This window comes from Caloenas nicobarica, chromosome Z (assembly GCF_036013445.1).
Source record: "Caloenas nicobarica isolate bCalNic1 chromosome Z, bCalNic1.hap1, whole genome shotgun sequence".
Classification (NCBI taxonomy): Eukaryota; Metazoa; Chordata; class Aves; order Columbiformes; family Columbidae; genus Caloenas; species Caloenas nicobarica.
The window spans coordinates 19,061,035-19,089,033 of record NC_088284.1 but is presented as its reverse complement, the minus strand read 5'-3'; the positions used below and the strand labels follow the sequence as shown (position 1 = coordinate 19,089,033).

General features: G+C 45.1%; 1 protein-coding gene across 6 annotated transcripts in view; it reads left to right on the top strand.

Annotated features, from left to right (window-relative positions):
* Window positions 1–27,999, top strand: part of PDZD2 (PDZ domain containing 2) — a 152,702-nt gene that overhangs the window by 42,838 nt on the left and 81,865 nt on the right. The window contains exon 1 of one of the 6 annotated variants that reach the window (XM_065655867.1): window positions 16,224–16,282. The exons of 4 other annotated variants lie outside the window; for them this stretch is intronic. In XM_065655867.1, the coding sequence (XP_065511939.1) occupies window positions 16,260–16,282 (23 nt within the window). In that variant the 5' untranslated portion in view covers window positions 16,224–16,259. Of the gene's footprint in view, window positions 1–16,223; window positions 16,283–18,159; window positions 18,204–27,999 lie in introns of those variants that run through there. One more of the 6 variants, XM_065655870.1, reaches the window with a different exon arrangement.

Sequence of the window (27,999 nt, the reverse complement as noted above, 5' to 3'; positions counted from 1 at the left end):
GCATCTCCAGTAACAGTCTCTGGTTGAGGTGAATCACTGGGATTAAAAATGGTATGATCTGTGTGGTGACGTTTCGTCTGCTCTCCTCTCTTGCTGCTTTTTGGCATCAGGAGAAGGACCCTATCCACGTAGCATTTATTTGGTTGCTGGCCTGTACCAAAACTGATTAAATTCCAGCCATTATTGATCATGAGTACTACATTAATTTTCCTAGATACTTTTTTCATCCATTCAAATAAATGAAATACTGCATTATTCATGTTTTTTTTCCCTCATTGCATGGGACAGTATGGTTATCTAGTATCTGCTGATCTTTTAAAGTCCTGCATCCTGAAAGACCTCACAGTTGAAGTGCTAACTTGATCTTAGCACAGAATTATGGATCAAAGTCCCGTTGCATTGCTCTGTTGTGCGTGGGTTGGAACCTGTGTTTCTGTGTAGCCTGGGGTGAGTACATGGTGTGGATGCTGCTAACAGTGAGAGCAACGAGGGATCCCCTGCTCCTCTGGCTGCCAGCTGCTCGGCAGAAGAAGCAGAAGTGAAGGAGTAAGCTAAAACAGGGCCTAAATTGTCATCAAAGCACTAGAGAAGACGGTTGGCCTGGTTAGTGATCCTTAGCTAAAGAGAGGGCATTTGTCTGTTGGCAAGGCAAAAGTCCAATGAAGCTGGCCAGATCAATCTGTCTGCTTTTTGCTAGAAAAGCAAAATTCAAATGAGACTCGATATCTGCATGGTTTGTATATTTAGGAGTTGTGTTAATTATCCTCATTAACTTAATTTCTTAAAAGAAATGCTCTTGGTCTTACCCCTTGTACAGTCTGGAAGGAGTCTGTGAAAATAAATAACACGTCGATAAGGTTCAGGGAGCAACTTCTGAGTACTCTGGGTCAAAAGCATCTGTTACTGTGACCATTCCTGTTTTGCCTGGTTGGGACCCTTCAGATGATCTTTCTTGGACTTCTGCTGGTAGAGGCTACCATTTTAAAAAGCAGTCCACATGATTAAGGGGTATTGCTCTCTCTGATAATATTCAGCACAGCTTACACTTGTCAGACACTGGAATCTATTTACTGAATTCTTTTCAGACGAGTCGTTCTTGGCACTTCACAAAGTTTCTTTCCATGTGTCCTCACTGGCTGAATGCTAATTTATTCAGAAAGGCTCAGCTCCAAATACACGAGACAGTATTTTCAGTGTTTCCTACTGTCTGGACAGCACTGCATTTGGAGAATTCCTGCCTCCTCTCTCCTTAGTGCCCTTAATTTCCTTTGGTAAACGTGTGATGATGTGACACAGACAGCCTATATAGTTACATTAAATGACATTGAATTGTAACAGGAAAACAGATCTCCATTGATAGCCTCGCTGTTGGGAAACACTTGATAAGCTCTTGGTATCACTACAATAAATACAGTTGAAGTGCCTTTGACAAATGACATCTCTGAATTTTCTAGTCCTTAGTGATTCCTCTAGCCCAGAGGATACAATGAATTAGCTGATGTAAGCTGAATTGTCCTAAATATCCTGATTATTTCTAGTGTCTGAACCAGTAGCAGGAACAGAGGAAAACTGTAAGAAGAACGAGACGGAAAATTATAGGGTATGCAAAAAGAGAGACTATCAGGTCTGAAGGGCAGTTGTTTCCATTTAGTCTGACCTCGTGTCTAGAAAGAAGCTGTAGACCTTCTTGAATGACGTTTAAAACATGTAATCACTTAGTCCAAGCTTTGGGGAGGATTTTGTTCACCTTTAGTCCAAACACTGTAAGCAGCTCGGATATCCATCTCTGTGGCTCTCAGTATCACAGTACCTGATTGCTCATGGTGGATTAACAAGATGTAGAAGTTAAACTAAGGAAGTGCTTTTGATCTCTTTTACGATCTAGTAAGACGCAGTGTCCCCAGCTCCTCTCCCCATGAAAGTGCTTAGTTGGAGCGAGAATCATGTTAAAACATTCGTAAGCACCAAAAAGTCCTTCTGTGCTCTGCCAGCATGGAGCTCTGTCCTGTCCTAGCACCAGGCATCCCTTGCAGTATGACTTACTCATATAAGCCCAGAAGCAGTCTCTGTTTTCCAGGGCATCTCGGCTGCTTTGCAGCACACGCCCGGTGCCCTCGTGGTTGTGTCAGTAACCTCGGTGCTGATCTCATGCCTGGACCTGCTGTTGTAATTCACAAACCGCGTGTTCTTAGACCTAATTCCCCACAGGTCTGTTTGGGGAGGTGATCTTTGGGTGTGCCAACCAGTCATGCATACATGCACAACAGGGACTGCGTGCAGGTGAGCTCCTGTGGCCACTCTTTAATTAAAAAAAAAAAAAAAATTTGGAGGCGATCATGCCTGGCGTTCTCTGTAGTAGGCCTGTGGTCAGTGCAGTTGCTCATGGACAATCACATGGAAGGATGTTGTTAGCCTGAATCCAAATATTTTCTGTTTCGTAGTATAGGTTTTGCTTTTTTATGAGCGGGAAGCTAGATGCATCCTGTTAATTAGCTGTTGATGTTCCTTTGTTGCATCTATCTGATTCATGCCTCCTCAGCCTATTTTGAGACCTTTGGCAGTAAAGATTTTCTTGGCAAAGACAATATATTATTTCTTGGGAATCAGGTCATTTGAATCAGATAGGAAAGGGAGCAAACCAAAGCTTTGGAATTTAAGGAAGTCATCCATAGATGTTTTGTTTTTTCACTGGGTGATGTCTGCATAACATGTGTTACTAAATCTGTCTTTTGGGTTTGGTAATCCTTGTGAGATCCTACTAGTCAACCAGGTTTGCGTTTGAAGAAAAACACGCAATTAAGTGAGGAGGCATTGGTTTCACCTGCCTACTACAAAAAGCCTGTTGATGTCCTCCCAGTAAATTACAACTTTCGGGAGGCAGTGATTCATCTTTGCAAGCACAAGTGGGAGAACACTTGTTTGGCAAAAGCAATATTCAGACCTGTTTGCACACTTAGTATTTTCCTGTAGAAACTCAGGAACGGATTAGCACGTGGTGTTTCTCCTGAAGCCTTCAGAGAACCCTTTCAGAGGAAAACAGGAATGTTGTGTTTCCCCTCCCTTTCCCTTAGTTGTGGCCATGCTTTTTCACCCTACCCTTGTGCTGCCACCAGCACTTGCATGAGCACATGGTTGAACAGGTCAAGGCCACAATGCCATTGAAAACAAATCCTCCTTGCTGCACTCTGAGGTGGGTTTTTCATGGAAGAATCCAGGTTGGAAGAGACATAGAAAGATCATCTGGTCCAACCTTTCATGGGAAAGGGAGCTTAGATGAGATTATCTAGCACCCTTCCCAGTCACCTCTTGAAAACATCCCGGGATGAGGACTCCACCATGTCGCTGGGAGGGTGTAATTTTTAATTGCATAACTTCCCTGGTTTGCTGGTGGAGTGGCTGCGTGTACCCTGGTCCTGCCATGTGGGCGGGAGTGCAAAAGCACGTAGGCACAGCACTGTGGTGGTGCCTGATACAGGTTATCCTAATCCTACTTCTGCTCTCAGCTCTGCCATGGATTTGCTGTATGGCCTCAGGCAGGTATTTTAATCCCATCTCAGGTTTCTCCATGGCACAACAGGGATAATGCTGGTGACCTGTGTGGTGCACGGGGATGCATCAGAGCTTTAGGTAATCTGGTTTAGCACGTGGATTAATAAGAGATGCCAACTGCCCAGTTTCTTGGAGAAGTACTTGTTTCTCATCTGCTTGTGGCTCTGGCGGTGTTGGGGACCCTGTGTACATGTGGGAAATGTGCTCGCATCGCTTCCCAGTGTAGCGACTGGTGAAACAGGGAGCAGCGTGGGCTGTGAATTACGTCCTGATGGGGGGAATGGTATGCACTGGTGAGAAGGACATCACAGAAACCCTACATGACCGTGAAAGTAAGTGTGGCCGCTATAAAAATAGCCACAGCAAATTGGATTAAACTTAAGAGGGAACTGCTCTCATTCACTGCTGAGTGATGAGCAAAGTGAATTTTGGCCTGTGAATATCATGATGTGATTTATTAGTAATCACTTCCATAGTGTTTCTCATCTATAGATCTTAAGTGGCAATTAGTATGAAGGCGAGAAAGTATTATTCTTATTTTATTGAGGCACAAAGACATCAAATGACCTGCTGCAGGGCATTTCGTGAGTCAGTGGTAGGGGTTGGGCATAATGCGTGCTTTGAGGAGGATAATTTTTGTATGATTGGTTTGTGTCAGCCTGTGCAAGTTGTGTATGTGATTTGGTTAATAATTGTGAACATGACTTGAAATTTTATGGAGTAGTTCACTGATGGTGAATCGGAGCATTGCCAGGACTTGCTGACAGTAGTGGCTAATTCATGCTAATCTGTAGACTTGGTACAGTTTAATCCAATTCAATTTGAGTAACATGTTTTAAATTCCAGTGCCCATTTCTTTTGCTGAATTTAATGAAAAGATACCTGCACGTTGTAATGGGAAGTACGAAAAACCTTTCAACCCTTAACAGCTCTGTAGGTGTCCTAGCTGTTGCTAAAGTAGTTTGCTGCCTTCTTGGAGTACACAGCTTATATGGGAGCTGGCTTTCCTCCTTGTCCAATTAAGCTAGATAATTAAATCTCCCTTTTTAGTCATAGCCCACATTTTTAATCCTGTAACTGAGCTTGGCCTACCAGAGGAGGTTCTCTGTATTTCTCAACACAGCGGATCCCTAGTAAACATGGCATTAAATCCAGTCCCATGCTGCTTCTCTGTATTCATCTGTCTTTTCTTGACCTGGTACTTTTATGCTGGGTGTTTCCTGTGCTAATGGTTATTTTATTTAAATGCCAGCTGCACTGTGATTATACTTTTAGCACAAAGTATAGGGAGGTTTTTTTGAAGTGTTAGATTTAGTTACATGTACTTGATATTTAGAGTACAAGCACAAAGCATGTTTTGACAGAAGCTGCACAGACCCAATTTGACAATCAAATAAAAAGCTGGAGGTTTCAGGAGTGAAATGGCAACATCTCTTCAGCAATACTAATTGGTTCCCTGCTTCTGTATTCATTGCGTGTCCTTTGTTTGATGGTGCAAGCTTTTAAGTCAGCCATTGTGTCTTACCTGAAGGATGTTTTGCAGTTGCTGAGTGTAGGTGTAGGGGATGATGTGACAAGGAGCTGAGCTGAAGAACTTGCAGCCCTGTGGGGCTTTACATGGTGATGCTTGATGACTTTGGTATACCAAACAAAATTTGAAGGAACTACAAATAATCCTTCACTTCATAGGTAAAGAAGTTACAGATATCTCTTCCCATTGAGTGTGTGCCTTGAACTCTGATACAGAAATCGGGAAGAGCAAGGCCTTCTGAACTGGTTCCTCCTCCATACCTGTAGCATCTCCTTGTGGGAGCTGCTTTTGGAACTAGATTCAAATAGTTCTTTACTGGTTTCATTTTCAGCTGGATTTTCTCTGTGAGAGGGGCAAAGCTGTACACAAGAGACTAGTTAAATGGAGATGTGCAAAAAAACCCGTGCAATATTTGGATTACTTTCTAACACTTGAAATGAAGACTCAGATTCCTTAGTTCTTACTTGGGCTCTTTGCTCAGGTCAAACTGAGGCCATGAATGAACTATGTTGGTAGGATTTTTCCATGTCTGTACAAAAGAGACAGTGCTGTCAGGAGAGCACATGTTTAGCAGCAGTGGTTCTTCGTCTTGCATTGGATTGTTATATGTAACCTCTGGCATTTATGTCGTTCCTGGAGCATCTAGAGACCGCATCTGGAGTTATTGTTATTTGTGCTGCAAAAATGCTTTGGTACGTGCGTAAATCCTGACATTAAGGCTGTGGGAGACCTGTCTGTGGGCAGGTGTTGCTGATCAGTAACACTGGATCTGTGCATGCCTCCAATTTCATGCAAGTCAGGCATCATGGGCATTTGTTAGACTAGCCAGTGTACATTATTTACACTGGATTTGTACTGTATGCAGAAGGACAGATCATGGCCTTGTGTCTCTCAGCGTATAGCTAACCTTTCAGCTTTTTGGGGTGGATGTTAGCCTGGCAGGAGCTGCAGCAGTTTGGCCCTTTGCATCATGTGGTTGGCACAAAATCGACCCCATTTTATGGGATCTAAGACCAGGTTTCCTTTCTTGCTGCACCATGGCCTGAAGGACAGAGTGAATTAGGCTTTAGGCAAGTCCGTATACTTGTGGTTAGAGTGCACAAAGCCAGCTTGGACGCTTCAGCCTGCAACATAGGCGCATCTGAGATCTTCACAGAAGAGTGCTCCCAGCTCCCATTGGTGTCATCAGGAGCCCTTTTGCTGTGTCGGTATGACAATGGCTGTGATATATGGGGTTTGTGTATGTTTATTAGGTCTCATTGATTACTGTCTGTTCTGAAGACAGATTATTAATTAGCACAACAAATTGCTGGAGAGGAGGTGTATGTAGGGAGTGGTGCTGGCACTGTCTGCTGTCACATCTGGAAGAGATTCAACAAGGGATGCAGCTCTCTGCCATGTAGTTAAGAATTAGGTCGGGTCAACGGTGCAGAGCGAGACTTCTTATGTAGTAAAGGAAAAAAAAAATCAGAGTTTAGAGCAAGGAGAGAAGTACAAACAAGAAAGCCAAAAAATCCCCCAATTTTTAGGTCGTTGTTCCAAATGGGCAGTGCTGTTAAAAGTAAGAGTTGGCTCCCGCGTTATGTGTATTGGGAGAGAGCTTTCAAACAACTGCATCGGTATCTCACGCTGTTCCTTTCCAGGCTTTTTTTTTTTTTAAAGAATGCTGTCTTCTCCCTCTCCACCTATTAACTGTTTTCTGCGAGGAAGAACCTCAGTCAAAACCAGTAGCTCAAAAAAACCCACCTTTGCCAAACCACAAATTTAAGGGATTGGATGCTGAGGATTAGTTTTTGCTTCCCACCTATGGTGATTTCAGCGCTGCTGTAGGCTGGGGGTGCAGCTTGGAGTTATTGTGGTCCTCCAGCTGAGGGAGGCCCTGATGCCAGGTTGTTCAAGGATGCAGGGGGGAAGGCACCTGGGAAAGCGTTGTCTGCACGTGTGCCCAGGAGTGACACAGCACTGGTGAGGGATTATTTGGGTTATAGAAATCAAAATTTCTGGGACTGGACTGTATTGTGGAGAAGGGAGAAGATGGGGAGCTCCATAGAGAGTTTTTTTCCACCCTGTATTTTCTGCAAGAGAAAGGCAGACCCAAAGCATAGCTCGGACTAATGGGATCCTAAGCTGAACTTTGCAGCTTTCCCCCACATCTGCGACAGGCTGCTCTTGGATTTGCCTGATTTCAGGGTGTGTCATTGATTTGTTCTGGATGGTGGCAGTTCCTCTGACTTCACTGCAGTTTTTAAGAAAGGAGGGAGGATTTCTGTTTTTCATCCGTTGCAAAATTGTGTTGACGACATTATCACTGAATATCCTTTCCTGATTTTTGTTGAGGAGAAGGCTAATCCGACTCTTCTTTAATTCAGGCACTGGTGACTTGCTCTCTTTTTATTCCTCCACAAAAATTCATGAGTTCTGATTTTACAGAATTGGAACTAAAATTCAGCTCTAATTTTTAGAGCTAAAATTCTACCATTTTAGTTGTACAGGCACTGTTCATGTCATACTGCAAAGAAAATGGAAGAATTTGAGGCTGTCCCTGTAGCTACTAAACGTTTGCCGTTGTGGATAAAATTGGAGGGAGGAGAAAAAGCCAGACGTAGCCGGAAGATGATCAAAAGTCCAAAAGGTCTCAGAAGCCTGTGTGCCTTGGAGAGTTTAAAAATGGGACACCGATGTCAAAGTCACTTTGCTGCTTTCAGATATGCCATCCCCAGAGTTCAAAGGACCCTGGAGCCACAGGTGGAGCAGACTGGACCTGGGAATGGCGTGGGTTGGGAGCAGTTTATAACTGCAAATTTTCACTTAATTTTCTTGTTGTTATTGTAATGCAATTGAAGTCATGGCCATTGAGCTAAAAGATGAGGGTGTTTGATTGGATTTTGGGGTCTGTAATTGCTGCTGTGATGTTGCTGCCTGGAGGTAGGGACTTGCAAACTGATCTTTCCAATAGGAGGATTATAGCTGAGGAGGGAGTGCTGGGTTTAAAGACAGAAAAGTTTAAAGCTGTCATATAGTGGTTTCCGCTCAGATGAAAAAGCAGAGGATTATAAAGCTTTTGTGAAAAATAGTGGAAAAAAAATAGCATTGTTAGAGGACTGACAGTGGCAAAGTCGCTCTCGGGGAAAAAAAGCCCTTGGGACTTGTGAAAGAATGAGTCCCCACGAGTACGGGGTGAATCCAGCTCCCAAAAGGCACGGCAGGCAGCTCTCAGGGCTGTGCATCTCTGAAATTTTGCTCCCGAGAGGGGTTTTCTCAGCTAAGCCAGTGGCTGAGTTACTGCAGCGGGGGCTGCTCTCGGGACCCCCAAACTCCTCTGGGCTCAGTCTGAGGCCAGGGACTTTGTGCACTTTGCGGGTTGTTTTTTATTTCTTGAAGACCCTCGTGAATTGTGTTTTGGACTCTCGTGCTTTATGGAAAAAGGTCTCTCCTTCCATCCTTGTTGAGATATTTTTGCAGCTGGAGGGGAAGCCAGGCTGCCTTTGGGTGGGCACTGAGGACAAGGGAGGAGAAGCCAGAAAATGAAGTGGAGAATATGGAAACTTCGAGATGTTTGAAAAGTGAGGGAAAATAACATCCTTCTCTCCATATTCCCCTGATGCTGCCTTAATGCATTATGTTGGGAAGGAACTTGGATGCTCAATTCAGACCCTTTCTATGCTCCTGTGCATCGAACTTGTGCTGTAAGGTGCTAGCCAAGTAGCAGTGTGCTCATGTGAGACAGGGAAACCCAGATACGTTTTCTTGCCCTGTCAGAGCCTTTTTGTGTGATTTACCCAGGATCATTTGAGGCCTTACTTTTTACAAAATCATGGTATTAAGGCATCTGAAGGATTTTCACTGTTGCGCTACTTTGGGTCTCTTTGACGGAGTAGCCCGTGTTTGACTTAGATCAAAACACGAAGCAGCGTTAGGGGCTCCAATACTCCCTCATAAGGGCTGATGCATTTAGTCATGCTAACTGTAAACCATCTCCATTTTGTGATTAAATTTAGTTTCTGTTCATGGTAGGATTTTAAAATAACACCTTCATGAACACAGCTTCTTTCAGGAGCACATGTGCCTCATGAGATAAGGATTTAAGGATGCCTGTAGAGCATTGTGGACTGGAAGGGTAACAGCTGTGAGTATTAATTGTTACAGAAAGAAATGTTTTTTTCACTAATTGCCAGAAATGGGTTTAGCAAGATAAAGCTGGGTCAGACTACTGCGTAGCACATACCAAGCCGAGCGATAACCCCCACCATGAAACACACACATGGGTACATCTGTTTTCGAGATGCAAAACTAGAAGTTGATGCTTTGCTCGATCTTTTTGCAATGCTAATTGAATTACTGGGGACGGTGAAAACCTGTTGAAAGACTATTGAGGAGCAGTAAGAGCAGCATTGGCTCAAGGACCAGCATTGCCAGGCGTTGGTGTTTCCGAAGAAGCTGAAGTTGCTGGGGGTTTATGGGGGCTGTGCTGAGCACAGCTGGGGACCAGGCGAGCGCGGGGGTCCTGCCAGGCTGGCAGCCACTGGTACCCGCAGGATGCTCGCTGGGCCAGGTTGCTAAAATCTTTGAGGGTGCAGGAACGGTTCAGGCGATACCTGTCTTTGTGCTGCTGGCAAGGCAGCAGCAACGCTGACCCGAGCAAACCCAAACCCTGCGCTTTGCTTTAGACCAGAGATTGCTGCTGGGCAGCCGGCTGTGGCGTTTTGTCTTGGTATTCGGCTTTTAAAATTCAAACACTTTGGACAGAAACATTACAGCACAAGTCTGTATCTCCGAGGACATTAGTCTGTTGAGACACTTGGCAGGAGTGCAGAATATCTGAATGTAGAGTAACTTGCTTTTTCATTTCATAAACTCTTCTGTAAACACATTGTTTGCATCATTGGGAGTTGATTGTTTAACTTTTCTCTCCATGGTTTGAAAAATAACAAAGAAAAAAAAAAAGCCCGAAAGGAAAAAGAAACAAAACACTACTTATTTTCCTGGTGTGTCCCTGTAGCACTTTCCAAATGTAAAAGCCTCTTAAGATATGGAAAAGTAGCAATACTATTTATATTTCCTCTATGAAAAGACTGATCAAAGGAGCACAACTTAGCATCGATAACTGCATTAATGTCAGGGTCCTTATTATTTTATTGAATTCAAAAGTTGCGGGCTCTGCAAAGCGTAAAGCCAGCTCAGACTCTAGTGTGTGCTCAATTTATATCGTATTATGTGCCATGCTATCACAACACATTTTGTCCTCTGGCTGCATTTCTTTGCTGGTCATTTGGAAGGTCTACTTTGTGTTAGGTGCTTGTCTGTCTTTTTTGTTTGTTTGGTTGGTTGGTTTTGTTTGTTTTGTTTTGTTTTAGCCCTGCTGAAGGGTGCTGAGGATTGTGAAGGTTTGACCTTGATGGGAATGCCTAAATTTTTCTCCACAGGGGAGAGCTAATCCCAGCTGCACTCAGCTGACCAGCCAATATGCCCAGTGCACAGGTGGAAAGGGGTTAAAAGACATTAATGTGCCCTGACTCATCATGCCCAGCTGCTACGGTCAGACAGATTTCTTGGCCACTGACAAGGCTGTGAAGAGGCCAAGGAAAAACAGACCCACGGAAAAGCCTGAACAGATGAGGTTTGGGCAGTTTCTGCTGATTCCCATACAGACATTATACTTTATACCAGAATGTTTTGATGTGTACACATGTATGGGGGAGAAAGAGGGGTCAGCACCGCTCTGCCTGGGGATGGGAGAAGGATGCAGCAAGTGTGCTCAGACTGATGATTTAAAGGGTTAATATTAAAATGATAGTATGCCAACAAACTACGCAGCTGGTTAAAGCTTGACTTTAAGGGGCTGATCAGATCAGATATCTCACTGAAAAGCTTTACATGGGTTTTTGTGAGCGCTATTGTCTCTCTTTCTGCAGACACAGTGGGGACACAGCTTTTGTTGTCCTGCGAGCAGCGGCTGTGAATGGGAACGGGCAGCACGGTCCAGCTCTGAATGTCGCTGGCGTGGAGCAGCAGCCTTTTGACATGGCACAGTTCAGCATTTTATTGTTGAGATTTCTCCTTTTGTGACTGCTGGTCACGTTGGTGGTGAAAGCAATGCTGCTTTTAAAGCAGAAAAAAAGCAATTCTTATGCACTAGGCAAGTTTGAAATAGTTGGGTTTTCCCACATTCTCTGGACTTTAGAAACTGGCTGCAATTTCCCTACCCCCAGATGGTCACCCTTCTTACTTTATGCATCAGGTGATGTTTTTATTACTTTGTTTACCAGGCAGGGTGTCTCTCTCTTTTTTTTTGCTTTCATCTTTTGCCTGGTCATGGTTTGACCTTACCACCTGCTTTGGAAGTAAAGATGCCATGTGAGCCTGAAAATGAAAGGTGATTGATTCTTTCCTCGCCCCCTCTTGCACAGGCAGATTTAAGCAGCAGTGGGCATGGTGGGTCTCCTGCCTGCAGTCAGTGGCTGGTGTTGGCTGCTTTGCAGAGATCTCCTGCCGTTGGTGCTGGCTTTGGTTGATCCACAGCCCACCTACATCAGCCCTGGTCATATGATCTGGAGATGCTTAAGAGCTTTTCATTTCCAAACACTGAAAAGGTTGATCTGAGCAAAACTGGCAGATATTTCCAGTAACGCTTCCTGTAGCTGGTGGGATACCGGAGTTTTACCGGAGGAGCAGAGCTGGCAGTCAGGACCACAGCAGAGCTGCAGATGTCGCTGCATTTTTCGTGTCCCATCTCTGCAGTGGCCCTTTGAGACTAGGGCTCTTCATGGTGCCATACTCACACCTCGCTTGCCCTCCTGCAAGAGGATTAAAGGGCGGGTCAGGAGCCTGGTGCTCCTCAGAGAGTGTCACAGCTGGAAGTTGGAGCTGAATTTCGGGGATGCAGGTTGGACATGGTCCAGGCTGCTGTGGGGTGGAGCATGACCAAAAGCTGGGCTTGCCCTTGATGTCTGCAGTTGGGCACTCAGCAGCAAGTGCCTGGAGAGGCTCTGGATTTCCAGCTTTATCCTCCTTGTACTGCTTGGTGTAAGAGATTAATTCCCTGTCGATGCTGTTGGAATGTGGATCAATTTATTTCACATTGAACTCATTAAGTGCTCTCTGTCATGCATATCTTTGACCAGCAGTGAGAAACCTCTGTGATGTTGGTGCCAAGGATGTGTTAGCAGACACTGAGTAGTGTGGAACAGGGTACAATGGGACGAGGAGGGAGACCCTTGCCAGCTCCTGACTTCCTATGAGTTTCCACTGCAGGCTTCATTGCTCATTTGGGGATGAAATGCAGGGTCTGGCACACAAGTCTGCAGGGGTGGTCGACCCGACTTGGAGGTGTCATCAATGATACAGAGGAAGCATTCAACTGCAGTCATCATTTCCAGAGGTTAAGGACCTCGTTTTCAAATCTACTGTGATGGGGTCAGTAAATGTACTAAAGAAATGAGTAAACTGAGTAAATTATTAAGTCAGTAAATCTAATGGGGATTTAGGGTCTGCCCTCCCACCATTGAGTTTGAATAATTATGATTATATACGAGTTTAAACTTGTATCCAGACTGCTACATCAAGCCTCATGTCTTGCCTTGTAGCTTCTTGTCCAGATCCAATATGTTACAATTAATATGTGTATATTGGAGAGGCTAAATAGACCTTAACATATGATAGATATTAGTGAGATATCGGTGTGTTCCGTTAACAGCTCTGTTTCGTATATATGCTTAGAGATCTCAATTTTTAGATAAAATTTAGTAAAGCAGAGGAGGTAGCAAGCTTTTATGGTTTTTGTGACCCATTTCAGAGAGGAATGGAAGTTCGTGCTGGGGGCTGCTTGGCATTACTGCTGAGGCTCCATCTCTGCCTTCATGTCCAAAGAACTGACTTAGGAGGGCACAGAAAGAAAATATGAAGAAGATACTAACTAGGTTGAAACGTGAAATTGAAATGGCATGAAATAAATGAATAGATTTGGTGTGATAGCTGTTTATAGGAGTTTGACTATTTGGTAAGTCAGCCGACTGTTGCTTCGCTGAAGGCAAGTCTCGCTAGGTGGTAAATTCGTCCTCAGTCCCTCCAGGGTTTATGTCTTTTATTTCTCAAATGGTGAAAGTAATCCCTCTTGCAAACTGAATTTTGCCTGTGGCGGCTCTTCTAAGGCATTGACTTTGAACATTGTCCAAATCTAATTAAATCAAAGAGTATTGATCAAATAGTTGGCTTCATGCTTTGGCTTTCTGTTCTCCTCGCTTGAACAAGGAGCTGCCTCACTTGCCCAACATCCGCTCATGTATTTAGGAGAAACAGAGGGAAAGAAGAAATTGTGCCTCTCTTCACCTGCAAAAAATGTGAAAGAGATTCAGGGAAAAAAGTTTGGAGCGGATGGGTAACCTCTGAACTGGAAGACACGTTGGGATTTTCAAGGAGCAGGAACGTCTGGAGAGCTGACAACATCTCGCTCTGCTGTTTGCCAGCACATTTCTCTAGGGTCTTGCCAAAAACTTCCCCAAAGTGAGGGGCTTCAGTTGGAGTCACTACAAGGAAGGCTTTATGAGGACAGTGCTGCCCCTTGTCCCCTCTTGCCTTCTGGTGACACAGGCCGCTTAGGCCAGCTCTGGTTTTGGGAACATGCAATGTCTTGAATTAAAAATGCAGCAACTGCATTAGCAGGGCGATTATGCTTTGTCAAATAAAACGAGAATTTGCAAACAACGCGATGAGATGACCAATCTGGTACTGGCTCCGTCCCATCGAGGTGATAAAAGGCTTTATGTTGTACTGCATGGAGCGTACGTGTTTTATATGTGCAAAAGATAGGTGCAAAACCCAGTAGGATGCAGCAGATTTAATCAATCTTCTGGAGTTTGATAACCATTTTGTTGGATTTTTAACTATCTTGTAACTTCTATTAATATGTCATTGTCCTGCACTAAATGCCAAGTCTTTACATCCTCTAGTATCTTAGATTTAACAGCTGTGCTGTTAAGCATCTCCAGACCCCAGACTTTGACCTGACACCCGAATTGATAGGTAACCAAAACCAGTCCCCCAGCACATGGCAGAATTTTGTCCATTAAGATTGCATAGTGTTTGCTTCTAATATATGTTACATATGTGTTGCTGCTGTAGTATCTCAGTCATGTTTATGACTTCATCCCGGCCTGATGCATAAAACGTATGGTACTTGTATGACATCCATATGAGGAGAGTTTATGCATTGTATCTGTTTGTGTATATGTTTCTATATTTGATCAGTGTGAGCGCATATATCCCAGCCAAAGAAAAATTGTTCATGGCAGAATAAATGCTACCATATTTCAGAGTAAAGGCTGTAGCAGGCTAATTTTAAGGTTTTGCATATAGCAGATGAAGCTCTTAATAGTGCTTTGACATCAAGATAGCACCAAATAAAAAGGTGAGTATCGACAGATACCCATCCTGTGGTTTTGATATTTTTCTGGTTTTGTTTGTAATACTTCAGTCCTAATGCATAATGTGTGTGTGGGGGGGTCATCATTGTCATGGAAACAGGACATGATGGTGATAAAGATGGATATGGGTCTTTTGTTTCTGGGGTGCATGTGGCTGCTGAAGTGTCTGTTATTGTTGTGCTCGGCAGCAATTTATTGAGATTATCTGCTGTGCGTGACTTCCATGAGCATGGCAAATGGAGACAGTGTGTGTCAACACTTCTCATCTGAGTAAACAGGATCCATAAATTGGCTTTATCATTGAATACAAGTGCCTCCAGGTAGAGGTGGGGCAGGAGGGGTATTTCCATCTTCAAAAAAGTGAATTGCTTTAATTTTGGTTTTTGGTGGGGGGCAAGCCTGTCTGCTGCAGAAGGTTGCTGTTTAGCCAGAAGTGGAAGCTGGAAGTCCCTGGGGCAGTTGTTGCCATGCTGGGTGTTGGGGTTGAGGGCTCCTGTCCTGGCTGGTGGCGGGGACAGTCTTGTGCCTCCTGGTGAATGGCAGCATGCATCCAAAAAAATAACCTGTGCTCTTCTCGGCAAATCTTCCTGAAGGGCTGTGAAGGAGCAGTTGTGACTCCGAGCCATCACTGCGCTCCAGGAAGGAAATCCTGGTCTTGCAGGGAAGGTGGTAAAGTGCCCATTGATTTTTTTTTTTTTTTTTCCTTAATGGTTGAGAGGCTCTCTAGATTTTGCTGCTGGAGTTTTTGGATCTGTAGGGCATAGCCTTAGGGCTGCTCTAGAGTATGGTGGGTTGCAATGGCTGTTTTTGGGAAGACTGAGAATAGCACCACGTCAAAGTGCCCATGGCAGAGTTGCTTGGCACATTCATGCACAGCTAATATTTCTCTGGCACTGCATGTGGGCTGTCGAACGCCCTTGTGTCTTGCTTAGAGGAGCAGAAATGTCCTGCCACAGGGATGTGATCCAGCCCCCTGCTTGTCTAACAAAGAAGTTGTTGTTGCTAAACAAAAGGCTTTGTTAAGGAATATATAGATGCCCCGAGTCTGAATTTATGCTTCTCTCCATGGAATGAGTCACTGTGCTGGTTTTTAATAGAGCCCCTCTGGATTTATGTGTTTGCTGCTCAGATTAAACTCTGATCCAGTGCGGGAAATAAGATTCAGTAGTTGTGCTCTGCTGCTGTCCTGCCACTCGCAGGCAGTTGCTGGTTAAAGTCTACTTCTGGCTTTTTCTGTGCAGATAGCAGTGACAAAATACATTGCAGAGCATCCTCGTTTTGCGTTAATACTGACTACGTGTGCGTGTTGCTACTTGTTATTTTTAAGCAGAGATCCAATACCTGCTATCTTGTTGGTTGTGTTTCGTTTAATTGAATTCAGTTTTATGTGAGAACATGCTGACAAGTCCAATTAATACCTTCAGTGAAAGTTTAGCAAGGGTACGGAAGGAAATTAGCTATACGACATGTTATAAGCTAATAATGAAGTAGTTGTGATGATTTGTAATGGGAATTTTCAGTGTCCTCCTTCTGTCGGGACTTGAATCTTCTTTTTTCCCTGCAGTCGGTGCCAGGTTCTGCTCTGAACTACAGAAATGTGATTTGTAACACCTTTGGAGCAAGAGACGGCAGTCCCCTTGGGGAGGGAGGTGTGCTGGAGGAGCTGGAATTGCTCGTGGAAGAGCTGGGGTGCTGTGGGTGGGGCAGGAGAGGAAGATGGAGCCGGTTTGGAGGCAGCAGGAGCGGCACTGAACCCTCGGATGTGTACCTGCTGGTCTCTGCTGTAAGTAAACCTGCACGTAAAACAGATGAATGGAAGTCAAAAGGGGAAAGGAAATTTCTTTTCCTGTGATGCTGTTGCCTTTGATTTTTTTTTTTTTAAGTAGCAAAGGCTTATCTACCGAATAAACGTAATCCGTAAGAAGCAGGGATGGGCAGAAACTCTTGGAATTAAAATTTCTGAGCCTTGCAGTCTGCTTCTCTGGGCTTTGCATATCATGTGGGGGGTTGTAAACTTTGTTTTGCTTGACAGCCTATCTGCATCTTTGAGAAAGGGTTTGCCTCTGGCTAGTGTGCCCTTTGCATTAAATTAAACACGCCACGCCACCCCCTGTCCTGTAAAAGTTAATCTGGAACAGCTGTACAACTCATCTGTAATACAGCAACTATTTTTTTACCTTCTTTATTTTTTTTACTGCAGCTTTTGTTTTTGTTTTTGGTGTCGTTTGCGTGCCTGTCTTCCATCCCCTCGTGCTGTCTCTCACTGTTGAATATTCAAACTTTATCTGCACATGGGCTAAAAATTATTATTGCTTTGAACTTACACATGAATTAAGTGAATTCCCACATCCACCACAGGAAAGGAAAATACTCAGTTTGAAATATAATTTGGAGCCTATAGGAAAATGCGTCTGGTGAAGTTTGTGCTAATTCTATAGCTTGGCACCAAAGCACCAGCTCTGTTATTGTCAAGAGTATTGCATGTAAGCTCTGTATTTTAATAGTAACTCAATATGGCTAATTAGTTGGAAAGCTCTTTGAAGCAGCCGATGCACTGACTAAATAAGCTCTTATTTTTCAAAGCAACTAAAGGTTCTCTTAATTTACAGAGCAGATAGTTGTAAAACTGCCTTTGGTTTGCATGCTAGGAGCCAGTGTGAAGTCTGAGCGTGCTTACAGTCAAGTTTACTCCAACGCTGCCTGCTAGGATTGGTGTCAGTGTGCTCAAGGGAGGTTTCTGGGTTTTTGGCACAGTAGCACAGCATGAATTTGTGCCACTGGGCTTGATGTGTCCGGGAGGAGAATGTCATGTAATGAATGCTCCTGCACCATTGAAATCAGTGGCAGTTTTATCAATCTCTTTGCTGCTTGCAGGCAAGTTCAATCCAATAATGAAGAGCAGCTTTGAGTTTCTAACCAGATGACATGGCTAATCCTGGAGCATGTATAAAGCGGCCATAGTTGTTAGGAGATTTGTGGCTTTGAAAGTTCGGATTCCCTCAGTGCAGTTTCTTAATGGCAAGGATTTGCGGTGAGTGAATAATAGATGAAAGTCATCAAAAGGCCTACAGGGGATTTCTTGTGACGTGATGCTGGTCTGTCTCATGCCAGAGCTGAAGATTTCTGGGCGGATCCTGAAAATAAAAATTAAAAATAAAAACTAAAGAAGGGCAGGGTGAGGGAGGGAGAGAAGGACAATGGTTCCACTTTTTGGGTTGCTCTGGGAAATCGGGTCAATGGTGTGATGTATTGGCAACTACAGCCACAGTGCAGAGCAATGTGTGTTTTTTTCCCCTGCCTTTGGATTTCTTGTGTGCCGGCAGTGCCCGGGCAGCAAGCAAACGCTTCATAGCCCCAGGGGCTGGCAGGCAGAGGGGAGAGGGTGCCCATGGCCACCTTCTCCTCTGCACCACACAAGGTGAGCGGGGCTGGTGCTCCACCTCCTCCCCACCCAGGTGTTTTTTTGCAGGGACACACACTCGGCTTTGCTCCCAGGGCTGTTTCCACCTGCAGAATCTGGAGGCTGCCAGCCCCCAGGGCCACAGCACCAAGCGTTTCTGCAAGCCAGGAGCTGCTGGGCAACAAACCCGATCACTCTCTAATTCTGGCTGGGATCCCTTCCCCAACATGTCCCTCCTGCAGGACTGCGCCACCCTCAGCAGGAGGGTCCCCCGATGTTGATGGCAGGGTCTCCTCTCAACCAGGTTGGTGTGCGGCGATGTGTGCCCTTACCTGTTTACAGGTTCAGTTGGGTTGGGGCACCAGCGGTCACCTTTTGGGTGGCAGCATCAGTCCCTGCTTGGAGGCTGGGTCTGAGCTGGGGGCTGTATTTGGGTGGCAGCATCAGAGGCCGTGTCAGGGCTGCGGGAAGCTCCTTCCCGAGCCTGTGGGGAGGAGAGATCAATGAGTAACTCTCACTGGTGTGATGGAGGTGTGAGGGCTCTCAGGGCCATTCTTAGGCAGAAAAGTTGTGGAGTGGTTTCTTGACGTGGGATGGAAGGTGAGAGCTTGAAATCTACATTTGTTTTTTAATTAGAAAAAAAATCAGTGTACATTTTTCAACTCTGCTGACGTGTCCCAAGTTGGATTTTATCTGTGTTAAGTTTGGCAACATCTAATGAAGCTCTAACTTGGGGCAAATCCCGATGAATTTTGGCTGCAGCAGCAGCTTGATGGGGCTGACTTGCTGCTGTGAAAAGCTGGTTATGTGAGTAGGTGCAGAATGCAGAGTCCCATCTGTTCTCCTGACTGTTAAAACAATGTTCACTTTGGGGGCTGCTGCTGGGGGCTGTCCTGCCCACCCAAGACAGATTCTGGGGTTGGATCCCCCGTCCTGGCCTACCAGCGGGGTGCTTGTATCTTTTGTAGCTGTTGGAGTGGTTACAGCAGCCTGCAAAATCTGTGTTAAATCCAGAAACTTCACTATGTGCAAAGTGTCGGTTGGGAAGTTGAAAAAATCTGCAAGCACTAATCCATTGGCCCTCTGCGGAGGGCATGTCTGTCTTGTTTGTGTTGCAAAACTGAGTGAAAGTTAGGAAATGTTTATGGCTCCTGCCATGCGCGTTCTTTAATTTTTTTCCTTTTTGGCCTCGTTCAAACTCACTGTGGTAAAAACAGAAAGTGAGGATGTAATTAGAAGCTGGTTTGTAATGTGAGCATCCAAGTAAAGAGGCAAACGTACTACAGACAGGCACATGTATATCTGGCATTGCCCAACTCCTGCCTTTGCAAACTGTTTTGTTGCAGAGTCCTGGCTGTACTTCCTAAATTTACTTGAGCAATGGTGTTTGGGGGCATGCGGTGACATTGGGGGTGTCATCTTGGGCGAGGTTGTCGCCTGACTGGGGTTGATTTTATCTGCCTGGGTTGGCGGCAGCCTCAGCAAGTTGGTAGTTGCTCGTGTTTTGCTGGTGATCTGCCTCTACCTGGGAATCCATAACATCCGTGAGCAAAGTGCTTGAATTCAAAGCAATGCACTTGCCTGGGCAAAAATAACCCCAGCCCCATCACCAGGGAGCTCGGATGGGAAATATTTGTTCTCATGGGGAACTGTAAAACTGAATGAGTATCGGCACGGTTTGCTTGTTTTAGTGAGGGCGAGTCCTTTATTCTGGCCAAATGTCAGGAATATCAAAGGTGTATTTAGGCAGTGGGAGAGGAAGGGTTTGGTGTGACTGACGGAGACTGTTGAGCAAGAGAGATGGTGCTTTGTGTGCGGTTATTATGGTTAGAAACCTGTCGCAGCATGCAGAGGAAGCACGGTTCAGCAAGCCCATAGTCAGAGCCGAAAACAGTTCATCCCCGGGATTTACTGTATGTGCAGCCTGTCATCACAGCCAAGAACAAAGTAGTGATGTTAAATAGCTAAATAAACGTCCTGTCCCCACAGGCAATGGTCCTCAAAAGACAAAAAGGTCCTTTTTGAGAGTGACCGCAGTGAAATGACCACAGCTGGCCTCGCTGGGGGGGCAGAGGCTGGAGTTGGGTTGGGTTGGTCTCCTGCGGTCCATGAGCACAGCGATGGGGAATGGCATCATGTGGACTTGTGCAAAATTAACTTCTTCTCCCTCTGCCTTGGGCCTCGTGCAGTCCGAAATCCATCCTGAATTCACAAGTAGTAACCTACATGGGGTTACGTTTTTGTGCATGAGTTTAGGCTCTTTCTCCCCTTTATTAAGTTTTCTTTTTAACGTTTTTTAAGGCATAGTCAGATCACACTTCAGGTTTTTCCTCTGCTCTGATGGAGGGTTAAGGTTTATTTTTTGCTATTAGTAAAAAGCTGAATTTCTCATCTCAAATACATGTTTCTGGCTTTGTGAGCTTCGTGGTCAAATCGCAAGATCTGAGGTTACTGAATGACAGGCGTTGCTCCCCCTTGGTAAGGAGGGAACAGCCGATGAAGTATAGCTACCATTTCCAGTACGAGGAAGACTCCTGGAAAATACCCAAAACCGAACAGTCCTTTGAACGCAAATAGCCCTTGCTGCTAAAATGGGCCCCTTCAAATAAATCTGAGCGCTGTGAATTTGTTCCTTCCCTATCTGCCCCCCAGCAGTTGTGGAGTTATTTGAAGCCTGGCCTCTCACTTTTAATAGGGCTCCTCTCAAGAGCGCAAGTAAGCTTTGCAAAAGCATTGGAAATAAGTCTCTTCTACCCCAGTATACTGCTTCCTGCTGTAAAATAGACTTGATTAAATTTTCTGGCTCTCCCTTTCGTTGCTTTAAAGACATCCAAAACCTTAACTTCTCAGTGGAAAGAAGTACTTTGGGAATTAAAACTAATGTTGAAATCTAAAGAATGTGGTTTGCCAAAACAATGTTGCAGAGATTTTAACTTTTTTTTTTTTTCATTTAAAATGTAATTGCAAAACTTTGCTACTGGAATAAAAGCTCTTTCAGTGGGGTGTGTTTTTTCTCCTCTCTTTTGGGCATTTATAATAATTCCTGTGTAGGGAAAAATAGGAAGTTTTATCCCAGGGGAGTGACCTCACCTCCCAGAAGTAACCTGGACCTGCCACTAGTACTGGCCTGCGCTGCAGCACCGGCGTTCCCTGGGCACGATCCAGCCCCATGGGCTCGCAGACCTCTCATCAGCAAGCTTTGCACCAGGGGGTTATCACATTCACCCCTGCAATTTTTCATGGCACCCTCCCCAGGTACTGTGTCTGTGCAAAAAGCCTGGATTATGATAAAGAACATCTCCCACGCTGAACTTCTCATCCAATTTTGAGTACAAATCACTTATCTCAAGTTAAATCTACTCCTGGCTGTCACTGCTGCCTGGTGGGATTGGAAATCAAGGCCAGAATTAGATAAAAGATTTGCGGGGGGAAAGAGAGAAGGATGCAAGCTGGATGCTTAGAAAGAAGTTGTTTTAGAGGGGTGATCCTGAAGTAGCCTGGCAGAAAGGTGGAGAGCACTGGAAATAGGGTGGTGAGGTGTGAAACACAGTGACAGGATTTGAGCACTCGGGGTGAAGTGGGAGAAGCATTACACCCTGTAAATCGTTTGTACATGGGCCACACGTGCATGGCTTCTGACCCCTTCCTTGTTTCTTGATGTGAGGTACATGCGCTTTCTGGTTGGGTGATTTACTGAATGTTTTGCAAATGTGAACTTGTTTGGGTATCCCAGTATGTTAGAACAGTGCAGTGAAGGAAAGCTGCTACCATGCAAGACTGAAGATTTTCGAACAGATAGCTCTCAACACAAATCAATCTACAATAAAGTAAAATCTTTATTTTGACATATTCTCTCACTTCGAAAGTCAAAGCTCAAGTGCCTCTTCATTCACATTTCTGAGTTATGTTGTCTAGTTCAGAAGTATTGTTTTTAAAAGAGCCAAACATCTGAACTAATGATAACAAGCTGCATCTCTGCAATTAACAGCAGCAGTGAAAACACTTCCAGTGCTGCTCTGTCTGTAACTTAGAGTAACTACTGCAAAAAGTAAACAGGAATTTATTTGTGTTGCAGTGTGTGTGCTGGGCACGCCCGCAAGCAAGTCTTGTCTGGCTCAGTTCTTGCACTTCTTGTGAAGCAGAAAATCATGCGCGGACCTAATATTTGTCCCAGTCTTTGCAAAATTCTTTCAGATGAATACACTGGAGAGTACTCTTGTTAGGAGCACGAAGCACTTACCCCATGTCTGCGTTAGGCAGTAGTATAGCCCAAAGTGGTAAGATCAAACTGTTGAGCTGAGACCTGGCCTTCACACCCTGGTTATTTGTGGGGTTACTTCAGATTAGCACTAGTGCCGATCCCATGAACCAAATGCTGATGGCCATTCAACTGGAGTGCACTGAGCGTGCTCCCGGCGCACATCTGCCACTTGAATTTCATCTGAGAAGAACCTGGTGGGAGCTTGGAGATTACCTGAACATGCAAAGCAAAGCACAATAATAGGGGAAATAGTAATAGGGAAAATGAAATTTCCTTCAAAACTGGTCTTAATTTGTTCTGAAGTGCTACACCTAGATCCTGTTGATGGCAGCTCTTGAGGAGGGCATTGGCATGGACAGTGGCTAGCAGGCTCCCTGCACATTGAACATCCCCCTTCATTTGCAGTTTTTGGGCATTTTTTCCCCTCTGTGCATCCTGCACTAACAAGGCTATACACTAACTGCCCCATGGCACATTAGAGTCCAGTAAAGCCTTGCTTGAGGAGGGCAGACAAACCCAAATCAAGACGTTTTGGAAAATGTATTTGGTAAAAATGGAGTAAGGGGAAAGGACAGTGGTGGTGTTTGGATGTGCATTTAGGGGTGTGACTGTAGTCACTCACCCCTGTGTTGCCGTGGCATTACCAAGAGGCATGAATCAACCGCGTGTGTCTGGCCTTGCCCTGTTCTCCGGGAGAGGGCATGTCCACCCTGGCCTCCAAGAGGAAAATGAGTTGACACCTTCTTTGGCAAAAGTGTAGAAGAGGTGTAGAAGTCGACCTGTCTCCAAGTCCTCAAGAAGAGATCAATTTCACAGAGAGCAATTGGGAATGAAGAGCAATTGCATAGGGTGCCAAACAAAAAGCTTGTGCCTGTGTCGCCTGGAGCTTCAGGAGCCTTAAGAAGGGCAGGAAGTTGCTGTGGCAGGAGACATGGCATCAGAACAGCAGTAACACAGCATGGAACAAGGAGCAATTCCGGGTGCTAGTACCCACTTGTAACTTGATATAATTTTGGCCTGTTGCAGCAAAGGTAGAAAGCAAGTATTTATCATTTTTAAACTGATAACTAGTAATTTTAAATTGCTCAGTTTTCTTGTAACTGGAAATGATATTTTTGAGTGTGGCCATGTATCCAGATAAATGTCTGCTTGCAGCAGAGGTATAAACTAACAAATTGGAGCATTCAGTGCTGTGATGGTTTGACTGGGTTAGACCACTTCTGTTTGTACACTCTGCTGCTTACCGGGGAACAAATAGAATTTGTCTCCTTAATACCCATTAGCCTTTTGCTAGGCCCCAAACAGCACCATGTATGTCTGTCTTTCAGGGCTTTTAGATGCAGTTGTGGGAGTTGCATGTTTAGTGAGATCAGGTCCTTTGTAAAGCTTGAGTCCAAAATCTCTGCAGTCTAAATGCAATATCACTGCTCCGTTCTGCTAGCACAGCCAATAAATTAGCAAATCCCAGTGGGTTTCATGATGACTATAGTTGCATAATCTATTAGGTTCAGGATGTTTGTCAGAGCTTGGGGGGTTCCTTAGGTGTGGAGAATCCTAAAATAGTTTGGGTTGGAAAGGACCTTCAGAGGTCATCTAGTCCAACTCCCCTGCAATGAGCAAGAACATCTTCAACTCGATCAGGTTGCTCAGAGCCCTGTCCAGTCTGGCCTTGCATTTCTCCAGGGATGGGGCATCCACCACCTCTCTGGGCAACCTGGGCCAGTGTTTCACCACCCTCATTGTAAAAAATTTCTTCTCCGTGAATCTCCCTCTTCAGATGTTTGTTCTAGGAGGGGAGAGGGATCAGTGTGGCCATTCATGTCCTTCATCCATGTGCTGGGTGTTTTGGAGGTGCCTGCTCTGCTTGTCACTTTCCCAAAGCCCTGGAGGTGTTTCTGAGGCACCTCTACAGCACGCAGGGCAGAAATGTGTGTTTTGTGCTGTGCCAGCATAATCTGCAATGATCTGGCCTGTCTTGTTCCCACACCTGTGATGGGCATGTGATTCAGCACGGCTTCCTTGTCTGTGAGTGGGGGATGCCTATCCTTTCAGTTTTGGAAACCGGAGGTGTGAATGCCGTTCAGCCGAAGCCAGCCAGTACTTCTGTCTGCACCGTGTGTGCAACTCCCTTCCTTCAGGCTGCGGCCACACGTGTCCCTCGGCCATACGCAAATGGGAGCTGTGGTGGGTGCAGAAGCGTGGTCCCCTGCCACCACCAGCCTCTTCTGTCTCTGCGCTGCTGTGACCAGATCAGGGCGCTGGGCTGCATCTAAACTCCCTGTCTTGAGGTCTGAGTTTTGGAAAGTTTGCTTTGGCTGGGTTAATTTAAAGCTAGATCAGTTCCCTGATCGGATTCATTTGTAGTCTTGCTCAAATGACTGTGCCAGCACCTGAGCAGGATATGGGATAGGAGGAAAGTTATGGTGTTGTTTGGTGTTGTCTGATCCCAGGTATAACATGTTTGTGAAACTGTAATACTTAAAGCCAGTAGCTTTACCACCTGAGACCTTGCAGCAACTCTGTGGGATAAGACATGTTGTTGACCATATTTGCCTGGGGTGCTGTGAGGGATCTGTAGCACAGCAAGGGGAGAGGAATTCAGTCTTCCAAATTCGTAGCTGCATCATCATGTCAATACCAGGTAGAGTGAGGTGTCTCACCAGGCTTTAGTCATGGTCCTGTGTCACAAGAGTGAGCTCAGTCTCATCTTCCAGCAGAAGTCACAAGCAGGTGGTGGGTCCATGAATACACACCAGCAATCCCCCCCTTGACTCCCTTTTCACCTTTCCTGAGAGTTCAGGATTTCATGGTGGACAAAGAGGTCCTGCCTGGGGCCTCCTGCCAGCCTTGCCAGAGGTGTTTTTGCCCAGGGGCTCTTGCGGACATGAGTGCCGGAACATTTCTTCCCATTGGTCTTAAATTCCTGGTGGTTTACTTTCTCTGATGAGCAGTGAAGATCAGACCTTGCCCCATTTACTTGCTGCTACCATTACTTCTCCGAGATGTTGGTGTGGCGTGGTGTTGTGCAGACTGACAGCAGCTAGCCTGCAAACAGCTTGAGTGTTGCTGCAGTGAGCACCAACCATGTGATGCCCAAAGCTACAGAGGGTTTTAATCCAGTGGAAGATTGTGTCTAATCATCACCAAACATGCTTGTACTGGCTTGTAATATGCCACAAAAGTATATCTTGAAGTTTGATTTTCAAATTCATTCTTCCTTCAAGATTTCAGTGAGTCTAGTTGCGTTCCTTGCTATAAATTTAATAGTAAGAAATACGCAAAAAAGGCAAAAAAACCCCTGCATTCAGAGTTTTGTTCCCCAGAAAGCTACCAGTTTGGCTATCCTGAGAAAAGCCCAATATGGCGTAGAGAGCCACAGCCTCTGTGAGACTTGGGGAGGTGCTGCTTAGCCTTGGGCACAAGCCGAGGCCTGGTGGTTGTTCGTCCTTGAAAGAGAGGTGGGAGAGCTCCTGTGTACCCAGGGCCGTTTGAATGTACTCCCTGAGTGTTATTAGTCTCTCAGCTCCGTGACTGACTTTTCCGTTGCTCTTTCTGCCTTTTCTTCTGTTTATTAAGGCAGGCAGAGAACATCGTGTCCCTTGCCATCACCTGCAGGGCCTGGGGCAGGAAAGGGCTTGTTGGTGACGAGATGCTGGATTGAGCTCATTCCTGGTGTTCTGTAGCTCCGTGCCTACAAAAGTATGCTGAAGTAACAGCCAGGTTTACCAACACCATGGCTTTCTGCTGAGATAAATTATGTCTAGAGAGCTTAGTCTTCTGGGGAGGTGGAGGAAAGGGCTGGCCATGGGGTGTCTCTGCAGCCCTGAGGAGGTTAAACCTCTTGCAAGCTCGGCTGCGGCAAGGTTTGCCCAAGACTTTGTAGCTCAGTGTCTTCCTTTACCAGACTTGATTCCTGCCTGAAGACACGGAAATCTGTGAAAAGTACTCCCCAGTGCTTGCCAAAATCTGTCCTCACTGGGCTGGGTGTTCTTGCACAGTGAGGATTTCATGAGGAACCATTTGCCCTTCCATCAGTCGCTATCTGTTAGTCGTTAGTTTGCCCTGCCTTACCCGAAAAGCAAGTTAGCTCATTTGCCGGTGTCATGGAGAGATAGTTTGTTAAGTTTAGCTTTTAAATCCCCCTTGGAGCTCGAGGTTTCAGTTCTGCAAGGATCCACACTGCCCTTCATCTTTCCAGCCTGAAGAAGATTGAGTTTCAAGATGTTTTACCATGCCAGAGTCTTTCAGAGAAAAGCATAAAAATCAGTGGTCTGTCTGTCGTTCTAAGGACATTACAGGTCCTGGTGGGATTAGGTGGGGTCTCAGAAAGTGGTCGTCTTGGCTGAAGTTTCTCCTCCGTGCCCTGGTGAGCTGCACGATGGGCTGGCTGGTGAGACATCAGCAATGCTCGGTGTGTATCATTTCCAAAGCACTTTCTGATCTATCAGGATGAAAGGTTCTGGAGAAATTGCTAAATAGTATTCTTAGCGTAAAATAAACATACTTCTTTAATATCTCTGATCCTAAAGTGAATCCAGATGCTTTCTTATGGCTGCTGGGTCGTCTTTGGTTTTTCTGTAGCTCAGTGTGGCTGTCTATGTTTGTTAAAGAGAGATGGGTATGACAGAAAGCTCGTCACAGCATGCTCTTTGTCAGGTCCGTAAACCTTTGTATTTATACATGCAAGCACACAAATACATATATCTAAATGAAAAAACGACTTGCTTATTCTAAAACACCATTTCCGAGTCTGACACTTAACACACATGCCAAGGAACCTGGAGTAAACTCAGCGAGTTTATCAGTTTTTATGATCTCAGCAATCAGTTCAGCTGTGTAGGGGAGAAGTAGGATTTGGCTGTGCAACTGAAAATAGTCTCCGAAATAAGTGGATGTGTCCATCTCTTCATGGCTCTGATACAAAAAGAGTATTAAATGCCCCTTGATACCAGCACCAGCCTGTGGTTGAGCTTTGCAAGAGGTAAATTTCTAGCACGGTTTCAAGTGTAAAATAATTTTCCCCAGGTTTTAAGGATTATTAGCATTTTTGAATCATAGAATCATTTTGGCTGGAAGAGACCCCCAAGGTCATGGAGTCCAACCATAACCTAAATCTAGCACTAAACCATATCCGTAAGAGCCTCATTTACACATCTTTTAAACACCTAATGATAGTTTCTCTCCTACAGAGGAGAACAAGTCTGCTTCGCTGTTTCCGGGTGACATTTTATATGGGCTGGGGTTTTACCAGAGCTGTTGCCAGGGTGAGATCAAAGCAGCAGGAGCAGCTGGGTGGTCCTTCCCTCTGAGCACACTGGTGGGAAGTGTGTCAAGGTGACGTTTTAGACCCTGCTTGGGGAGATGATGCTGCAGCATCCGAGGGGACTCCCAGCTCTGCCGAGGGGACTTGACACTACCTTGCAGACTGGCAAATACATAAAGTGTGGATGGGTCTTTTGCTGGTAAAACGTTTTGTTTTCATAACTAATATTAATAGATGTGTGGTCAGCTGGTAAAATCTCTTGCATTCTTCAAATTAGTGATAACAGGATTTGTTACATGTTGTCATTCACTGCCCAAGGTTTCTTAGCTGGTGTACGAGATCCAGGGATTTTGCTGAATCCTACTCCATCCCCTGCCAACCAAAGCAGGGAATAGGAAGTTTTGCAGTCTCAGTTTTCAATAGATTTGGATCAATCAGAGCTGCATTAGGAATACTTCTGCTCTATGCACCTTTTCCATCCAAGCTGAAGACCGTGTTCAGATTAAGCGACAACTCGGAGGTTGCAGCTGATTCCCCACATCTGTGCCAAGGGCTATGTACGCTTATCAGCTCTGA